This window comes from Amblyomma maculatum, chromosome 7, assembly GCF_055883805.1.
Source record: "Amblyomma maculatum isolate TAMU_Amacu chromosome 7, ASM5588380v1, whole genome shotgun sequence".
NCBI lineage: Eukaryota > Metazoa > Arthropoda > Arachnida > Ixodida > Ixodidae > Amblyomma > Amblyomma maculatum.
The window spans coordinates 85,793,884-85,813,215 of record NC_139350.1 but is presented as its reverse complement, the minus strand read 5'-3'; the positions used below and the strand labels follow the sequence as shown (position 1 = coordinate 85,813,215).

At 45.1% G+C, this 19,332-nt stretch overlaps 1 protein-coding gene and 1 non-coding gene across 2 annotated transcripts in view; both read right to left on the bottom strand.

The window, feature by feature from the left end:
• Window positions 1-6,910: 6,910 nt before the first annotated feature.
• The window catches only part of LOC146183861 (complement factor B-like), a 202,918-nt gene continuing 190,496 nt past the window's right edge, over window positions 6,911-19,332 (bottom strand). Inside the window, exons 18-19 of the mRNA XM_084609203.1 lie at window positions 14,933-15,006; window positions 6,911-7,341 (exon numbers count right to left, since the gene is read on the bottom strand). Of these exons, the coding sequence (XP_084465329.1) occupies window positions 7,198-7,341; window positions 14,933-15,006 (218 nt within the window). The 3' untranslated portion in view covers window positions 6,911-7,197. The remainder of the gene's footprint in view (window positions 7,342-14,932; window positions 15,007-19,332) is intronic.
• TRNAK-CUU (transfer RNA lysine (anticodon CUU)) lies at window positions 18,629-18,701 on the bottom strand. Its single transcript has one exon. It is a non-coding gene; the product is annotated as a tRNA-Lys (tRNA).

The following is a 19,332-nucleotide window of genomic DNA, read 5'->3' as shown; positions in this document are numbered from 1 at the left end:
GGTGTCGACAAACCTTTAAATTTCATTTTAATAGTCTAGTTTGATTATTAGCTGTTTATTTTATTTAGCTTCGCAAGTAAAGCAGCTCAAACTAAAAGCATTTACTGGTTAAAGCTCTGTGTGTAAAAGAGCAGAATAAAAATGTAATGTCTAATTTAATAGGTTAATGTATTTCACTTTAGCTTCTCGTGTAGACATTATTCTGTTCAGATATCTCGTTAGTTTGTTATAGCATCGCGCGAAAATGAGTAGAATCTCAATATTTACTAACGGATGAGCATGTCTTTGACCCTCGGTATACACACGTAATTCAGGACCGTCTTTGAGCCAATATTCCATATAGGCAGGGAAAAAAGAAAACCTGTTGTTTCAAAGCTATTTTCCTGTAAGGTTTGAAATAAAAGGGGAAATTCAGGTTTCCCTTGGCAAACTTGATTGAGCGTGCTTTTAGCTGGAATACTGAAATTGTTTTGTGTGTGTTGTAATAAAGTGTTATGCTGATATGCAGATGTATAGATCTATAGTTCAAAACCCACCTGCCATGCGGGCTCGATCTTTAAATCAAGAATTGGGTAGATAAGGCATATCTGACCAGATATGCCTTATCTGGTACTCGAAATCAGGAATTGGTCAGATCAGGCATATACAACCAGATATGCCTTATCTGGTACTCGAAATCAGGAATTGGGCAGATATTCATTATCTGGCCCAGATCTGTTCTAATATACCATATCTGCCCAATTCCTGATATACCTTATCTGGATTTTTTTATAAGTCCAGATATGGCATTTCCGTAAGGGTTTCACAGTGCATCTTTGTTTTGCTTTAAGTGTTGAAGTGTTCGTCAGTAACACTTGTTTTATCACATCCAGGCTTTGCTCTGTACTGCGTTTGGCCTTAGAAATAAAGCTCAGTAGTACTTGCGAGCGGACTAGTTGGCTATACAACTCCAACGACCTCTGGCGCTGCATGGTTATACACAAACGCAATACACACACAAGAGAATTGAACCAAGACGTTCACACACAAACACAATACGCACACAAGAGAATTAGACCAATAGGTTCACACAGATGATGCGCATCATCGGTGTGAACGTCTTGGTTCAACTCTCTTGTGTGTGTATTGTGTTTGTGCATAACCATGCAGCACCGGAGGTCGGTCGGGGACCTTAGAAATTTCGTCCTAGGAGCATGCACCTGATTCTCCTAATAACCTTATGTTGCTTGTATAGACATTGTCTGTTTTTTTCATTTGTGTAAATCCCGTCTACAACGATGCATTTGGGCAATTTGTAGTATCATGCAAATAATCGGTAAGACAGGGGCGCTAACTGTTCGGCTCATTCCGCATTCACGTCTGCCGTTTCGCTTTTGGCTTGATTCGGTGCTTCTCGGTAACAAGCTAGTTGGCTTCTTTTTCTATGCTCTACGAAGCCTGTCGGCACAGCTGCGGTCTCTGTCTTTATCGAGAAAATCTTCCTCTACGCCACGCCGCCTCATTTTGTCACGCACAATAATCAAGCTGAATAATCTGGCTCCAGCCGTATTTTCTGCGGAAAACTTTGAGTCGGGTGTAGCCCGTGTGTTAAAATGTTCCACTTGTAAAGATGACACATCGCCGACACAAACGATGATAAAGGCTACTGGATTCTTCGCCGATCAGCTGTCGCACGCACTGGAAGCTCGAGCTGCTTTAGTCGGATCCGATATTGTGATTCGCAACACAATCGCCTTGCGTCACCGGTTGCCGTCTCCAGTCCTCCGAACGACCCCAAGAAACCCACTTGACATAGCATAATCTCATATTTTGAGTTCCTGAATTCATTTTTAAGCTCTTATAAGGTGCAGTTTAATTCCCTTTTATTGTGCTTCTCTTGAACCAAGTACTCGTTTCAAGTATGTTTTCGAAAGCATTATCTGTATTTTATCAGCATCCTTCACCTGTTTGGCCTTCTAAGAGCGCAGTATCTTCTGAACATAAAAATAAAGCAGTCACATTCTATTAAATCGGCTCTTTTGGAAATGCAATTATAGTGCTTTTAACATCCCAAGGAGCACAAGGGAAGGTGTGTCTCTTAGAGGACGCGCTACTAGATAATATAAAATATTTTAGCCTGCCGAACTAGACCCAGGGGAAACTCCTGGGGGCAGGCTGTAAAATAGGAAGTAAAACCTTTTTATGAAATTCTCTCATGTGAGAAAGTGTCTTCAGCATTTAATCTAAGATATTGGTACAGCGCTTCGCAAAAAGTTCTTACATCTGATAAATATGCGACCTTTGCAAGACACAGCAAAACCTGTACTCACAGGAACCAGGAGGATAGACTTCAAGCCCCCTAACATTGAAAGGCTTAAGACTGACTCCTTTTTGGGATATGCGTCCTAATTTTGAAGGACAGGAAGCTATACTGTAATATTCTTGTCCTCTGGAATAAGCGCGTCTTACCTGAAGGACAAACGCCGAAATACTTCAACTCGTGCAAAGTTGCAACTTGCAAAAATTTTTAACTCGTACGAAGTTGGCGTCATTCAATGTTTGCAATACACTACGAAGCCCAATACGTGACGTCTGATGGCTTGCCTATAAATTCAGCGCTGGACCATTCCTTCTTCAGTGGGCGAGGTGGCACAGTACTAGCATCATGCTTACGTGCTGCCTATTTCTTACGCACATCGCCTTCGCCGTTTGTTGCCACTTCGACTGTGCTGCGTTCATCCCTTCCGACGTCACACCCCAAGTGCTCCCGCCGTTGTCGCCAAGGTTCTTGGATGAATCGGTCGGCACTGATGTCATATCTCCTTTAGGGACGATAGCGTTGATCTGTCCGTCCGTGTATGCAACTCTTAGAAATTGGCGTCATTCTACGTCATTCCCGCACCATCAACCCCGATCACATGAAATCAAATGGCCTGCCTATAAATTCAGCGCTGGACCGTTCCTCCTTGCGTGGGCGAGGTTACAGGGTTACAAACTTCATGCTTACGCGCTGCCTGTTTCTTACACAAGTATGCTACTTTCAGATTACCCTTTGTATTTGCTCTGATGATGGATTCTTATTGCTGTTCCCTTGCGCACACCACGCTCGCAAGTGGTTTGCTCATGCCTCTATGTACTCGTAACTCGCCGTTTGTATTGTTGAGGATTGGTGATGTTGAAAACAATCCTGTTCCTTGACAGCCCCCACGATGGTTACTCGTCCTCAAAATAACAAGGCTCCTTCAAGTTTGCAAGCTCCTACCGATCTGTGTCTGATATGTTCGCTGAAGTTTTCAATGGACAGCGACAGTTAGCACAAGATATTGCGAAAATTAATCACTTTCATGAAACAACAACGCACGTTTAGGAACAATCTAACCGCGCGTGGTGGAGTCCTCCTTACAAAAGCCCGCCGCCAGCAGCAGCAGTCTCAATAGTGACTTGCGCGACGAACATCCGAACTCCGCAGTCTTTTAACCAAAAATGAGCTGATAAACCGTGTACACATACAACTTATTAGTAACTGGCCTTCCCAAATCCAATGATGAAGATAATGAACGCCTGTTTTTAGATGTCGCTAAATTATTTGAAGTTGAACTAAAAATGTATTGCCTGATATAGAAATGCGCCATCTTATTGGAAGGCCATCACGTAACCGTCCACGTCCCGTGATTATGAAACTTCTGGAATTTCGGGAGAAAGTTTTAGGGCTAAAATGGTCAGAAAGATAAGAATTCCGGTTACCGTATATCGGAGAATATTTTAATACTGGTTCGCAATATCCGCAAAACGATTTGCGAAGCGTCTGAGTTTCAGGAAAAACGGCTGCAGGAGAGAGTGTGGGTTGATCATATATTTATTGTAAAGTTCTTTACAACTGAAACAATGCTTCTAATTTATTGGGAAAAGCATTCTCTAACACGTCACAAAAATGCTGGTGAAGATCCAGCAACTCCGTCTTGATTACCTCCTCACAGCAACAATAACCGCTGTGTGTTAAATTTAAACGCGAAAAGCTTTCTTAAAAAACTAGCCGACCTTAACGCCTGTACAGCTGGTCATTCCCCTCATTTGATGGGTGTTACTGAAACTTGGTTACACGATCACATATACGACTCCGAAGTTGCGTTACACAGATTCACTTTAGTGAGAGCTGGCAGACCAAATGGCGGAGGCGGTGGTGTTGCCCTTTGTATACAGACCAATTTAAAAATTTCTATTTTGAAATCCCCGTGTGAAATTGAACTGCTTTTGTGCAGTGTTCATACGGAAAGTCCATTCACATTAATTGGAGTGTTTTACCGGCCTTCTGGTTCTTGTCCATTTCTTCTCAGCAAACATTTACATAATTCGATCGCTTGAAATATAATACTTATGGGAGATTTGAATGCGTCAGACATTCGCTGGCTTTTTCTTAGCACTAACGAGCATGATGCCTCCGTGTTCGAAAAGTTGTTACACCGTTCCATTACCTCTCAAACAAATCGTCCATGTGAATGCCAGACAAGCATCAATCACAGATCTGGTTTTACTCAGCTCTAGTTTATTCAAGAATGGTTTCCAGTGTTCCGTGATTGATGACGTATCTGACCATAAAATTGTATTATTCTCGGCTAGCTGCATTGCTCCAAAATCCCGGTTTGAGTACAACAGTTTTCATTTCAACCGCGCCAATGATGTTGCTGTTAACGACACATCAAGTGAATCCTTTGAGAAGTTCGGTGAATTATCTTCGGCCAGTGACGTTGATATCGTTGTGGATGTTTTTTGCACAACTAGTTAAAACATGTACTAAACGTTTTGTTCAGCTGAAAGCAAAAAAAAGTAGAGATTTGCCGTGGATGACAAAAATCTTTCCCCATTTATCCCGTCGTGTTTGAAGATTGAGCAAGTCGAAACGAAATGGCAATTATGTGACTACAATGCTCAACGATGGAGCTGAGTTTGTCAAGGATTTCTACTATGCTTTTATCTTGCCGAAGTAATGAGAACTCGTGGGGGTTCATTCTCATGAACCCCCACGAGTTCTAGAAATATATTCTACCCATCAACACCAATTCCATTAGCTTTATGAATAATTACAGAACTGTTTCAGTTTCAATGAATATTGCTTCTGCCTTTATTTCCCATTTCAATCTGTATTCGATAATTCCTCAGCTCTTCCTTTTAGTTGTGGCCTCACCTTTGATGATGTCGTCTTCTCAGGCGCCTGAACAAGATCCTTCAATAGGACACTAAAACAGCCCAGATGGCACGTACATCCCTCCTTCTTCGTTCGATAGTCCCTTTGGAGAAGCCAATACCTAGCAATAATCTTCCGTAAATTATTATCCACCAGCACTGTTCCCCAGTCCCGGAATCTCGCAAAAGTAATCCCGCTGAACACATCCGGTAGCACTCAATTACTGCAGAACTACTAAGCTATTTCCGTAACTGCTCACTCATGCAAGTTTCTGGAACATATTATTTTTAAATACGTCATGGAATTTCTTGAAAGCCACAGCATTCTAAACAATTACACAATTGGTCATGGCTTGTCGAAGATTAAGCACCATTACCCAAAGAATCGAATTTATGCATGATATTTGGCGTTCACTAGATCTAGGTGGACTGGTTGACGGCATTTTCGTTGATTTGTCCAGTGCTTTTGACACTGTCCCACGCCCAAAACTTCATCACAAACTTGACTGTATTTTAAATAACCCTTCCCTGGTTGGCTGGATATCCAGCTTTCTGCCCAGCGTTCTCAGTCTGTCCACTTTAATTAATCAATTTCCTTTCCTGTTGCTGTGTCACAAGGGATTCCATATGGGTTTGTTTTTAGACCTACTTCTGTCATGTTATACATTAACAACGTTCCACCTTGTATATCCGGTAAAATTCGCTGATGATTGTTTCCTGTATCACGGTACTAAGACATCGACTGACCATGAATTGATCAATGAGCGTTTACTAAATTTTGTATGTAGTGCAAAGCACGGCAAATGAATATCAATTTTTCTTAAACATTTTCATGTCTTTTACTAGACGCACATCTCCTTCACTATTCACGTACTATTTTCACGGGTAGGATTTAAAAATAGTCAAAGAATTTTAATACCTCGGTCTTCAAGTTTCTCATGACAGCTCATGGTCTAAACACATTGATATCATATGTAACAAAGCTTTTAAACGTCTTGGTTACCTCCATCGTACATTGCGCAAGGCACCAAAGGACACTACTCACATATATCTCACATATAAAACACTTATCCGCCCAATTCTTGATTATGACTGTATTGTATGGAATCCTGATACGGAATCAAGTATTAAAAAGTTAGAACCGATTCGAAGGACATCAGCACGCTTCATTTTCGCAACTATGGCGGTGATGTTTCTCCTCCGTCACATTATGCATATTTAGGTCTCACAGCACTATCATCTCGCCGATGTTTGAACTTTCTGCATACACTGGTTATTCCACACCTTCCCTCACTGAATAACTACTTGAACTTCATCAAGCCTTCTACACTAGAAGTTCCCATAGCCTAAACATTGCCATTTTTCTTCGCTAGCACTGAGACTTTCAAACATAGCTGCTTTCCTCTGGTCATTAAACTCCGGAATTTGCTACTTGGAAACGTTCGCTCGCGTTCTATGGACAAGTTTCTGACGGCCATTGCTTCTTTGTGCCATCTTGACTTTCTTTGATCTGTATATGGTTGTATTTTGCTGATAGATTTTCTCTCCTTTTACACTCCTGCAATAGTTTCGCCGAGGCTGCAGTGATTGTGAATAAAAAAAATACTCAGAAGGAAGCATAGGCTGAACCTTTACGTTAAAATTGCAGTAATTTCTCCTCTCTCTCTTATTAACTTTAAGGCGGAGTTTATATATGCCTGTGAAAGTAGAGGGGTAGGTTACAAAAACTTATTTTATGATCTTCAATAAACGAATTTGTTGACACAAATGCGGGGATACACAAAAGCGAAAATTCATCACTATATTGCATTATTGTGTTAAAAATTTGCGCACTCGCGCTAGCACATCTGAGCTTTCATATTCGCTTTCCCAGAGGTGGTTTGGTTCAGAAAGAGTATCGTTGATCACGTAGTCGGCGGCGAGGGAAGGAGGCAGAACACCGATCATTGCTGATACACATTCTTTATAGGAGAGGCTATTTTCGTCATAACCTAGCCTCTCTAGCTTTAGTTCTGGCACTATGCCTACAGGCGCCGACTACGGCCCTGCTGCGGCATTGACAACATGGGCAGGCTCCCTCTCCACGTGACGGCTTATCCAGTCCACGTAGTGAGCGACGTCAGTGTAGAAGGAGTACTTGTTCTTACCACAAACCTTGTTGCCCCAGCTGACAATTCCAACCTGCAAAAATACAAGTTCGATTGCGAAATGGTGCGAATAAGGCATGGTTATAATTGCATATCAAACGTTCCAGGTGTGGCACTCGACTGCCTCAGATTTCTCTGAAAAAGGTAGACTCTGATAATTGTGGGCAGAGAAAGAGCAGTAATAGGCCTCATTATATCTGGCAAAAAAAAGTTTCCTTACTTCAGCCCATCTCGAATTATGAGGCTCGATGTGAATACGAACGTAGGAGAATAATGCTTATAAAGTCGACTGTATTTATGTTGGCTCCTATATCTTCACATGTTCTTTTACACCTCAGTAAAACACATTGATGAAAAATGGGTTTTAGAAAATTCCATCTTTATTTCAACACCTATATAAAATGTCCATATTTTGCGAATTAATGTGAAATGCGATATTTTTTCTAGGCTCAAAATGTTTTCTTTTATAAATAGTAAGTTCTTTTAATAAAGTTGAAAAGATACAAATTTGGGTCATGGCATATACGTATATGCCATACCAAATGGCATATACGTGAAAACCGATTTGCCTCATCACTCGCATCTTACTGCATGCACCTGCGAACAGTCTAAACATAATAAAAATATACCTGTTTGTAGTCCAATCTATCGTTTTCTATCTCATGCATATACAGCATGCTATGTACACCAGACTACAGCTTAGTGTGACTAATAGCCAAGTTTTCGTTACCCTGTGCTTCTCAAGAATAAACCAGGCAGATCGTGATGAATTAATTTTCTTTTGAGTAGAGCTGCCGCTGTAAAATTAAGGGAAATTAAGCTTCGCCATCAAAGGGCTCCTGAAATGCTTAATGCGGTAATATTACGATGCAAGAGATCCGCAGAGGTGGTCGTTGTATGTGAGTCAAGGTTTAAAGCTTTGCGTGGAGAAGATAATTCACAAATAATCAAAAACAATGCTTCTGGTGACGCACCCCCGCGGGCAAACCCACGCACTGACGTCAGTAGGGCTGCTAGGTGAGCGCGCTCATTGGACGCTCCTGGGCTACGCGGCCGGGGCGTGGCGTGGTGGGGTGCTGTCGCGATTTTCCTTTTTTTTTCTTACGCGCCGGAGTGGGTTGAGTGGAGAGGGATACCTTGATGGGATACCTATTGCTAGTGCCCGTTGTATAATTTTATTAAATAGCTGTTCATAGGCTCTTAAGGTTAGGACAAGGCAGTATTAGTCTTCTACCTGACTTCATCTTCAAAACGGCGCGAATAAAACAGGACAGCGGAGACATAACACAAAACGCAGGCTTCCAACTTTCGGATGTCCGAGTTTTGCGTGTGATGTGTCCTCGCTGTGCTGTTTTTTGTAACGATATTTATTGCCTCAGGTCATCAGTAGGGTATGCGATGGAGGTGAAGAAATGATTAAATGAATAGAAAAAGGTTGGCTGATTTTATGAAGTCCAGGAGTGAGCGATGATGAGGTCCCTGCGTCCAAGCGATATGGGAGGCAGGATTGCTTGCTGAAAGGACCAGCTATCGTCGTGCCGGATTCGTGTCGGTTTCAGTCCTGGGCAGTCCCATAACAAGTGGTGAATTTTTGCTTCAACACTTTCGTTTTTACAGATCGGACACCCCGGACGGGGATATAATGTCGGAAGTGAAACCGCGCCCTAGTGACAGCTGGTGTGAGGGCAACACCGACCCGAATCCTCCTAGGCGCAACAACCTCTTCTGCACGGGTGAGTCTGGGGGTGAGGGATACCGCACATGGAGGGATAAGAGCACGTGTGCGGCGCCGGAGCTGTTCCTTTCTTGATAAGAGGAGGGTAGCGTCGTCCACTTCAAGGAGCCGTGGCATTGATGAGTCTTAGTTCACGAGACGGGTTTCTAAATCTGCTTGATTTTGGGAAGGCTGCAGGTTCCATGGGACCCACTCAATACGTACTGACTGCGGGAGGCGCGCCGCAAGCTGGTGAATGTCTTGACATACTTTGGGGTAATGGCTGACGCGTCGGAGAAAACATACTGCTTGAAATGAGTCAGTGCGGATGACAATGTGGGCTGCAGGGAACATGGTTATGATAGCCACGGTGCAGAGTGCCTCCTGAACTGCCACGAGCTCAGCGCAGAAAGGTGTAAGTCGTTCCTAAAGTAGAAACGTAGAGGTCTGATTCACACTATACTTGCATCCACGTACTTTACAATGATCTTTTGAGGCCGGGAGCATCTTGCTCTTCAAATCCCTGGCGAAGCGACGATACCGAGTTGGCAGACGTTGGTAGTCTGCTATCAGTCGGCTTTTTGTCGCCTAACTTTAAAACTTCGGGGGGAGAGAATTACCTGGCGCAGGTGATTGAAGAATAACGTGTGAAGTTGCATACGCCCTCAGTGGTTGTGTGGAATGTGACAAAGTGGCCTTGAGCCTACGAGTATCATGGCTCAGCGGCACCAGCTCATCGATGGTGTTGAGCTGCGCATTCTCTTGTGACGCTACGATCGGCGTGAGTCGTGGAAGGCATGTAATGGTCCTCATAGCTTCTCGGTTTACGGCTTCAATGCGATCCCATTGCGCTCTTGTAGGATGCTGGAACTGGGCTTGATAAACAATACGTGGCTGCAGAACCGCCCTCACACACTGGCGTGCAAGAGACGAGCCAGCGCCACCCGTTTTAGGCGCAATTCTTCTAAGCAAACTCATAGTCTGAATTGCTTGCTTTTTTTCTGCCTGAGAAAGCCAAGCAGTCGCTGATCGTGTTTGGTGAATTTTTAAGCCCAGAATATTTACGCTCGGACTTTGTTTTCGTGAGGTGCCTGCTAGACCGAGAATAATTGAATTTGCAGTAAGTTTACGGCGTCCCCAGCGGTTGGCGACAGACGTGTATGTAGTTCAAGAATCGGAAAGCCGAAGACTAATGGAGGAAGCATAATCAGAGGTAATATCTAATGCTGACTGAAAAGCCGCCTACTGAGAGAGCAAGTCTTGGTGAGGGCTCCATACCGTGATACCATCAGCGTATTTCAAAAACATGATTTCAGGGATTGCATGTGCGCCATGCCGATGGGATGAAAGCAATATTAAACAACGTCGGAGACAATACTGATCCGTGGGGCACGCCACGTAGCGAAAAGAATGAACCAACTACGTCACCATCGAGGCGTCTTGCAAATTTTCTTCTTTGCAAAATTGGTTCGACAAAACTGCGCACTCTCGGAGGGAGATGAAGCATGTCAATGGCATTCAGGATTGCAGCATGACTGATGTTGTCATATGCCTTTTCAACGTCCATTGCTAATATGGCACGTACATTGCGGCTGCGGGTAGATGATAGAACTGCTGATGCCAAGACCGCCAACCCGTCCTCTCTACCTATCTATGAACAAAATCCAATTTGAGCGGGGTGATAAGAACCATGCTGTTCAAGCCACCAAAAAAGTCGTGTGTCTAACATTTTCTCTGGAAGCTTGCACAGCGTTGATGTCTAGGAGAGCGGTCGTAATCTGACGAGGTCTGTTCGAGGCTTTCCAGGTTTGGGAATAGGGATCACGCTAGCGGTTTTCCAGCTCTCAGGTACGACATTATTCAGCCATACTTTGTTTATGGTGTCTAGTAGTTGAGGGAGTGCAACTGTACTCAGGTTCTTGTAAAACTCATACTGAATTTTGACCAGGCTGGACGCTGTGTTCCGTTTCGCATCATCAATTACAGCCAGCAGCTCAGGCATCGAAAAGAGACTCGCAATTTCGTTCGCGCCGGCAGCAGAAGGTACTTTATATGCACCTGCAGGTATACCTGCCAAATTGAAACTAGCATCTGAAGGAGGCAGTGATTTGTACTTTGGGAAAAATTCTCGTTGCGGTTCTTTGGCGAAATCGCTCGGCGACAAATTAGCTGCAAAGCATGCTGTTATTGATCCGTCAGTAAAACGGCGACTATTTTCCATTGCACAGAACGTTCGCCAAAGTGAGGCATTCGAGGATTTAGCAGAAACTCGTTCACACCATGCATGCCACTGGCGTTGCCAGAGATCGCGTTCACATCTCCGAGCTTTGGCAACAAGATAATGCAGTCGTGTACATGCGTGCGCCGGAGTACGGTCTCGCGTAGTAGCCAGCTCGGCTTGACGAACCGTGCGCCGCCCACAAGTTAAACAGGCCGAGATCTGGTGCCGATCGACCAACATCAATCCAAGTTGTAGTCGTAGCGCTGTTTAGTGCTCTTTGTATGCGCTCAACAAGGAGTGACCACGAATCTGAAGACACTCTGTCGAGCCATGAGCCAAAGCCGTCCCAGTTGATCACAGAACATTTGCGGCGTGAAGAGCGGAGACTTGAGGGATGGAGACCAATGATTATAGGGTGGTGATCATTTCCCCAGCAGTCTGGCTCCATGTGCCAGCAGGGAGTTCCCGCGCCACACCACCACGTCAAGTCTGGAGCATAGGCAGCACTACGCATATGACGCACAGGTTTTTATTCGCGCAGTTTTGAAGATGAACGAATCTCACCTGCTAACCCGCCAGAAGACCATACCAATCGGCGTGACCCTTTGTGAAGAAAGGGAACGAGTCTTTAAAACCAAAAAGCCTACAAAAACAATAAAAAAACTACAAAAACGTGAAGCTATGAAACTCCAGCACTTTTGAACCGATGGAAGCCAGAACCTATACGTTAGGTGACCCTAAATATTAAGAATCATTGACAAAACACCAATGATGCTTCTTATCAAGATCGAACGAATTAAAGAACCAGCAATTGGGCTTATTGCATTGGTCTTAGGCGCGTGTGACGGGGTGCTTTTTTTGTTGCATTTTTGTGTTCGGACGACGCTTTCGTGAGCTTAGTGCTCGATGTTATGCCGGCGTGATGTGGTACCTTTTTATGAAAGGTATGTATTGCCTCAAGGGATCACACGGTGATGTAATGAACGACGATGAAATGATTAAATTATTGGAGAGATGTTTGCTGATTTTACGAAATCCGGAAGTGAGCGATATTGTGGTCCCCGCGTCCCGGCAATATATGCAGCAGGGTTCCAATTTGAAAGACCTGGTCTCAGTGCAGGGATATGACCCAGCAAGTGGTGAATGTGGGCTTCAATGTTCTCGCATTTGCGTAGCGGACACCCTGGGCGTGGAGGTAAATGCCGAAATTTAGGCCACGTCCCACTAATGGCAAGGATTAGGGCAAACCCGAGCCGGACCCCCAAAGCGCAACCTCCATTGCACGGGTGAGACCGCGTGGAGGTTACAACACACGGAGGAATAAAAGCATGTGTGTGGGTCCGGAGGTGTGCCTTTCTGAATGAAATGAGAGTAGAGGTTTCTAAATTAAGGAGTCGGGGCATTTGTGACCCTGGGGTTACGAGGCAGGTGGCTAAATATGCATATAATTGAGAAGGCAGCAGATCCCGTGGAATCCACTCAGTTTGCACAGACTGCAGAATACATGCCGTAAGCTGGTGTATGTCCTCACGTACTCCTGGGAGCGACTAGCCCGTCGAAGCCACCAAACGGCTTACAGTGCGTCGATACGCATGGGAACATAGGCAGCAGGAAGCATTGTTGTGGCGGCCTCACAGCGGAATGTCTCTTAAATTGCAACGAGCTGAGCGCAAATTGAAAAAAGTTGTTCTGTTAGTTGAAACGTGGAGGTTTGATTAAGGCCGGGCACGTATGGACAGTAGGCAGCTATTCATGCTTCGCATCCTTGGATGCTTAAATCCACGTATGCAAAGATGGACCCTTGAGGCAGGTGAGCCTCTTGCTCTTCCAGACCCTGCCGAAGCGACGATGCCGAGTTGATCGACGTTTGTGCTGCAAAAAACTTACAGGGAGGAAGAACTGGTAATGGCGGCTGAAGGATGGAGTGCGATAGACTGTCATTGAGTCTGCAAGCACTATGGCGCTGCTGCACCAGCTCGTCGATGGTTTCGAAATGTACATTATCTTCTAAAGCCACCACCAATATGATGAGTGGAAGGCACATAATGGTTCTCATAGCCTCTCGGTTCCCTGCCTTAGGGTAATTCCATTGTGCGATTGTGATCTGTTGAAACTGGGCTTGAAAAAAAAAAGGTGGCTGCAGCACTGTTCTCATCAATTGGCGTCCAAAAGACGAATCAACGCAGCCTGATTTAGAAGCAACTCTTCTAATCAAGCCCAAAGGCTGAGTATCTTGATTTTTGTGTGTGAAAGTGAAACAGCCACTGAGCCTGATTGGTGAATCGGCAAACCCAGAATGTTTGCACTCGTACTTTCTTGCAGTGGGGTACTTGATAGAAAGAGACGAAGTGGACATGTTCGAAGTTCCCAGCGGTTGGTGACTCATGTGTGTACTGTTTCGCCTGGGATGTGTGGTAGCTTTGCGCCTGGAAAGGTGGAGGCCAATTGGTGAAGCGTAATTAGAAGTAATATCCAAGGCTGAATGCAGGGCATGCTACTGAATGAAGAGATCTTGGTTAGCGCTCCAGACCATGATATTATCCGCGTATTGTAAAAACATTGTCAGAGATTCCATATAAGCGCCATGCTAACGGGATGATAGAGATAACAAATAATGACGGTGACAATACTTCAGGTAATGAAATAAAGGACTAACCACTGCATAATTGAGGCGCATTGCAAATTTTCCCTCCTTCAAAAATTGCCCCTCACAACTGGAACACTGTTCGTTTATTGACGAATTATGGAAGTGGCGTTTTGCTTCCTTGTTTGTTTTGACGGGTCTTGGCTGGTTTCCGTGTCTACAAATTCTACTTGATGGCATTCTGCTTTCGGTTCTTGCGAGTGATTTGATGACTTTATGGTTTAGTTCCTGCATGCACGCAGCGGTCTGGCCCATAGTAATTCTGCTACAGATTTTTTCCATTGTGTCCGATACCTTCTCCGTAACATGTTCACGGGCTAGAATTTTTTTGTTGGATTGTAGACGAGATTGCTTCAAGCGTTTATTTCTTCACAAAGTAAAGTTGTTCTTCTGCGCTCATGCGCATCTTGCTCCTTACTCCGTGCATCGGTAGCGCAGGTATTTTCTTTGTTTTAATTGTGAATCAACTAGCCCGATAAGTTCTACTGAGCCTATTCGCAGTCAGGGGTTCCGAAATATCCAAGCGGCGTCGGTTGCTTAAAGGGTACTGACATGGCACATTACACAAACGCTTCGCACATTTCTCCCGTCGAAACACAGATGCCACGCCCGACAACGATGCCAGGTCTCCTGCGTGAGTAGTCAATTGCGCAGACTACTCTCCTACCTCGACGGTGTTCATTTGCAGTTTACAGTGCTCTTTAGTTGAAAGGCCGGGGGCCTGTTTCTCTATTTCCGTAACAGATGACCAAAAGAGCATGCTGAAGTAAATTGTGTGATATTTCAACTTAAAGGAATATCATTTCTCAGAATATTCTAGTTTTTTAGAAATCCTGCCGCTAATTGAAAAAAGTAGCATTTGTTATCATTTTGAGGGCTGATTTTGTGGCAAAGTCTATTGCATTGAAATGTTTCTGCATTTAGCGCTTTTAGATCAAGGTTTCCTTTTACATTTTGGACAGATGAAGGAGCTCCTCTAACTTGCATTTGTCTTAATACACTTTCATTCATGTCCGTAAAGTACTACGTGCACCCCCATGACTCACCTGCGTCCAAATGTTTTCTTCGTCTTTCACTCCTTCCATAAGTGGACCACCGCTGTCTCCCTTGCAGGTGTCCCCTTAAAATACAAGAAGTCGCTGGATGAATGTGGCTCTCACAAAACCTTGTTCTGCCTTTGAGACCAGCAGAATGACAAGCGTTACACATGTGACAGTGTTTATAAAATTTGACTCTTCTACTTCATTCTTTCAACAGCATCCGTTTTCGTTACTCGCATCAGTGTCTCCTTAAGAATGTCGCTATACAGATTGAAAGCAAATACCAAACAAATCATAAAAATAATGGTCTGCACTAAGCCAGACTAATATATTTGTTGTGGGGTTTGGTTTGTGGCGTTTAACGTCCAAACCGACTCAGGCTATGAGTGACAACGTAGTGGAGGGCTCCGGAAATTTCGACCACGAAGGGTTCTTTAACATGCACTGACATCGCACACCACACGGGCGTCTTATTTTTCGCTCCCATCAAAATGCGGCCGCGATTCTATCCCGCCACCTTAATGAATAATTAATAATTATTGATCAGTGTAGTTCTTAACTAGTAAAACTCTTATTATTTGTTTGTGGGAATTTTTTGCAGTAGTCTGTTGCCTGATATATTGCCCTGCTTTAGTTATTGTTAGTTATTGTGACTGTGCATTTCAAGTCGCTCGGCACTGCCTGATAGAATGAAACTGTTCAACCCATTTCTGTATGAGCCTTGAAATAAGGCTTGCAGTATATTGTCAAATAAATAATAATAATAAAAGCAGACGAGTACCCTCACCACTGCACCACTACGATGGGAATGTGTACGTGCAAAGGTTTTGGCGGGCAAGCCAACGGTAAAGCGGAAATATTTTTTTTACTTTGCAATGTTTCTTTTCAAAGCGCCAAACCAAGATTAATCGCAATGCTAAAACTTGACCGAACGGGGTTTGCCAGCGTACGTTTTCATGAACAGGCTAAAACATGTTCATTTTTACGTGTCGTGTGTCATTACGCGTGTTTCTTCTACGTGTCCTGTTTCATCCTGTGCGAAGTTATGTCTGCTCATCAACTGGCCAGTCTACAAATACTAAATAGCAAGTGTTGCGCATGGTTCTATTGAACAACAGTAAAACAGTAAATGGTATTTGCAATATTTGTGGTTACTAGGTTGTTTTAGTTCTCCTTTGCATGCAAGCTATTGTTTCATTTTTCGGCTAACGCTGGCTGAGAAACTTAGCATGTCATCATCATCATCATCATCATTGTCATCAGCCTGATTATACCCACTGAAGGCGAAGGCCTCTTCCACATTTCTTCAATTAACCCGGTCCCGTGCTAGCTGCATCCACTTGACCCCGGCGAACGTCTGAACCTCATCCACCAACTGAACTTTCTTTCCCTCGGAATTCAATTTGTTACCCTAAGTGATCAGCTGTTATGCTGATCACTTATAGTAATCTTTCTTGAGTTCCGCTAGAACGTCAGTAACTTGAGTCATTGCTCTGACCCATTCTGCACGCGTCCTCACTTCCAACGTTACCCCTACCTTTTCTCATTCCATAGCCCTCGGCGCTGTCCTCAACTTAAGTAGAAAACTTTTCATCAGCCTCCATACTTCAGTTCCATAGGTGAGTACAGGTAAGATGCAACTGTTATAAGTGTTCCTTTAGCGATACCGGTAGGCTGCTAGTCATAACCTCCGAGAACTTGCCAAATGCGCTCCATCCTAATCTTCTCCTAGTTATTTCCCTTTCATGGTCCGGACCTGTCCTAAGCACACATATTCTCCTACCACTTCCTGCGCCGCCGCTTAACCCTTCCCTCTCCCCGCTCGTTCCCGGGAAAACCGGTCCCGCGCGAGAGTATAGGGGAGCGCACCTGAAGTTTGCTCCCACTACACCAGCGCCGCCTCCTTCCTCTGGCGGTCATTTCTGAACTACTGGTCAGGGACGTCGCCGGGGGAGTACATTGAACCACTCACGTCCCGACTGGTACGCGCGCTGCTCGCGCCGTTGGCACCCTCTCCTTCATTGTATGCACGCGCTGTCTCACTCGCAGGTGCGCAAAAGAAATGTTGCTGGTGTCTGAGAGTCTGGCAGGCGTTCCACGGCGTCCAGAGAGGGAAAGAAAGTTATTGTGTCCAGGGGTGCGGAATGACCCCTCTTGGTTCTTTTTATTAAAAGCACACAACAGCACCATGCTTGCAGTGCCACAGAATGCCAGCCATGCAAGTGCATTTGCACGGCTGAAAAGCAGCAGCTTGTAAGCTGCTGCTTTGGAGAGCATAGCCATGAATGCTAAAAAAGATGTTCGCGATGAAACTTCTTTGTCGCACAATTTACGAGTACAGAGAAAGAGGAGACGCACCCATAATAGAAGTCTAGCCTCCAACTAGACCAGACTTCTATCCAATTGAAAAAAGTATGACATTATTTACTGCAGAAACGTTTATTTACCAAACTTTTGCACGGAATCGTAGCATTTAGTTAAGCATTTCTCCATTATCGTCATTTACTGACGAGTGTTCATGCGGCCGAATGCAGTTTCGAAAAAAGAATTTTGAAAATTCAAAATGTTTGTTATCCACATCAGTGATCATTCGCTTATGATCGATGGCTCTGCAGTAGGTTGTCATGAGGGTGCGCGTGCGCTGTGATAGCATGAAATAAATAATTTCTTGATGTAGGGTTTTTTAGCGCGAACAAAAACAAAGACAAAGAAGGCGAGACATACCCACACAAGCGCTCTCGTGTGTGTACGTCTCGCCTTTCTTGTCTTTGTTTGTGCTAAAAAACCCCTACATCAAGATGAACTACCAACTCGTCCAGCTGGAAGTTTTAATGAAATAATTTCTCTATGGCATTTATTAACCAAGCTTACGACATTTTTCTTTTAACCATAAGCGAGCAGTTGGTAGGCATATTCGGTGGATGGTCTCGTTTTTCCCTTGAGCCTCGCATATAGCTTTAAGGACTCTTAATTTGCGTTAAAATAAAGATAATTTTCATTATTATTAGCACAAAAAGTATCAAAATCCAATCTATTAAGTCAGTGAAGTTTCGTGCACCACACTGAGGCATCGAATAAAATTTTGTATTGTGAAGATGACTATGTAAAAAAGAGATTTACTTTCCATGTTGTAAACTGTTTTGCCACTTAATTACTTGCGGCACTAAAAGCGCCGTTAACATAATGGCGTTTTTGTTAATTTCCCTCACGGAGGGGACATGATCCACAAGATTGTTTTTCGCGTTTGCGCTGAAAACGCTTCCTAATTCTCTGAAGAATGCGCATGCGTAAACGTTCAAGCATCAAGGAGAAAGCACGCGACTGCACAAACAGATCTGTAGCAGCCCAGCACGTGCAGAACTGACCCCTGTCAAGAGCCACTTGCGCAGCTGTTCAATGGGAGGGGGCACCGGCCTGCCCGGTCAATTATCGGGCCGCTGCCGAAGAGGGCGCTTTTCACTGGCGCTTGCAGCGCCCGCCTGCGAAGCTGCGGTCCCCTATGAAGGAAGGCGCACGCCGTCGCCTCGCCCTCTTCACTCCTGGTTGTTCGCTGCCTGCCTGCCCGCCGAGACGACGACTCCGATGACCTCCCGCACCGCCATGGACGGGCCCCTTCGGATGTGAGATTAAAGATGTTTATTACACGGTCCGCTGTGAATTTGTCTTGCGTATCCCTCGGGCAGAGGAATCACCCACAGCTGGCGCCCAACGTGGGGCACGAACCCACGACCCTGAGATTAAGAGTCTCATGCTCTACCGACTGAGCTAGCCGGGCAGATAGACGAAGCGATGCCGCCGCTTTCTGTCGTCAAAGCGCACGATCAGGCGCACCACTCCCTCCGCTTTTGCCGTCCCTGCTGCTAAGCTCAAGGGGGTTTCGGCTGGCCTGACACGGATGTTACATCTACGGCAGGCCTCGAACACGTCTTTCACCGACCAGTGACAGCGTTGAGCCCGTGTCAACGAGTGCAGAGTAGCTTTAACCAGCTAACCGCACTAGCATAAAAGGGCTCCAGCGCGACAACATTTCTTGCGCTCTACAGGCGAGGGGGACAAAAGCCTCTGCGCCGCCGGTGCGGTCGCCCGGTGACGCAGCGTGGGAGTACATTTCCCATTTTCCGCCATGACTACCGCGAAATTCTCCCGCCGACGGCGACAGGCTGGTGTTACCAATTATCGCCGCCGGCGGCCCGCGTTTCCCTGCATACGCCTTGCTTGACACTCGCGTGCCACGTGGCCCGGCTGGTTGCAATTCCAGCAAAGCCGATGGTTCACCAGCCGCGCGGTCGGGGGATGCCGCGTTCCACGAAGCGGTTGCGGACGTCTTTCCCCTCTCTCCGCGCCTATGCGGACGTCGCTGGCGAGCCCAGCTCGACGCCGCTGCTCGAACGCGTACGGGTCAAGAG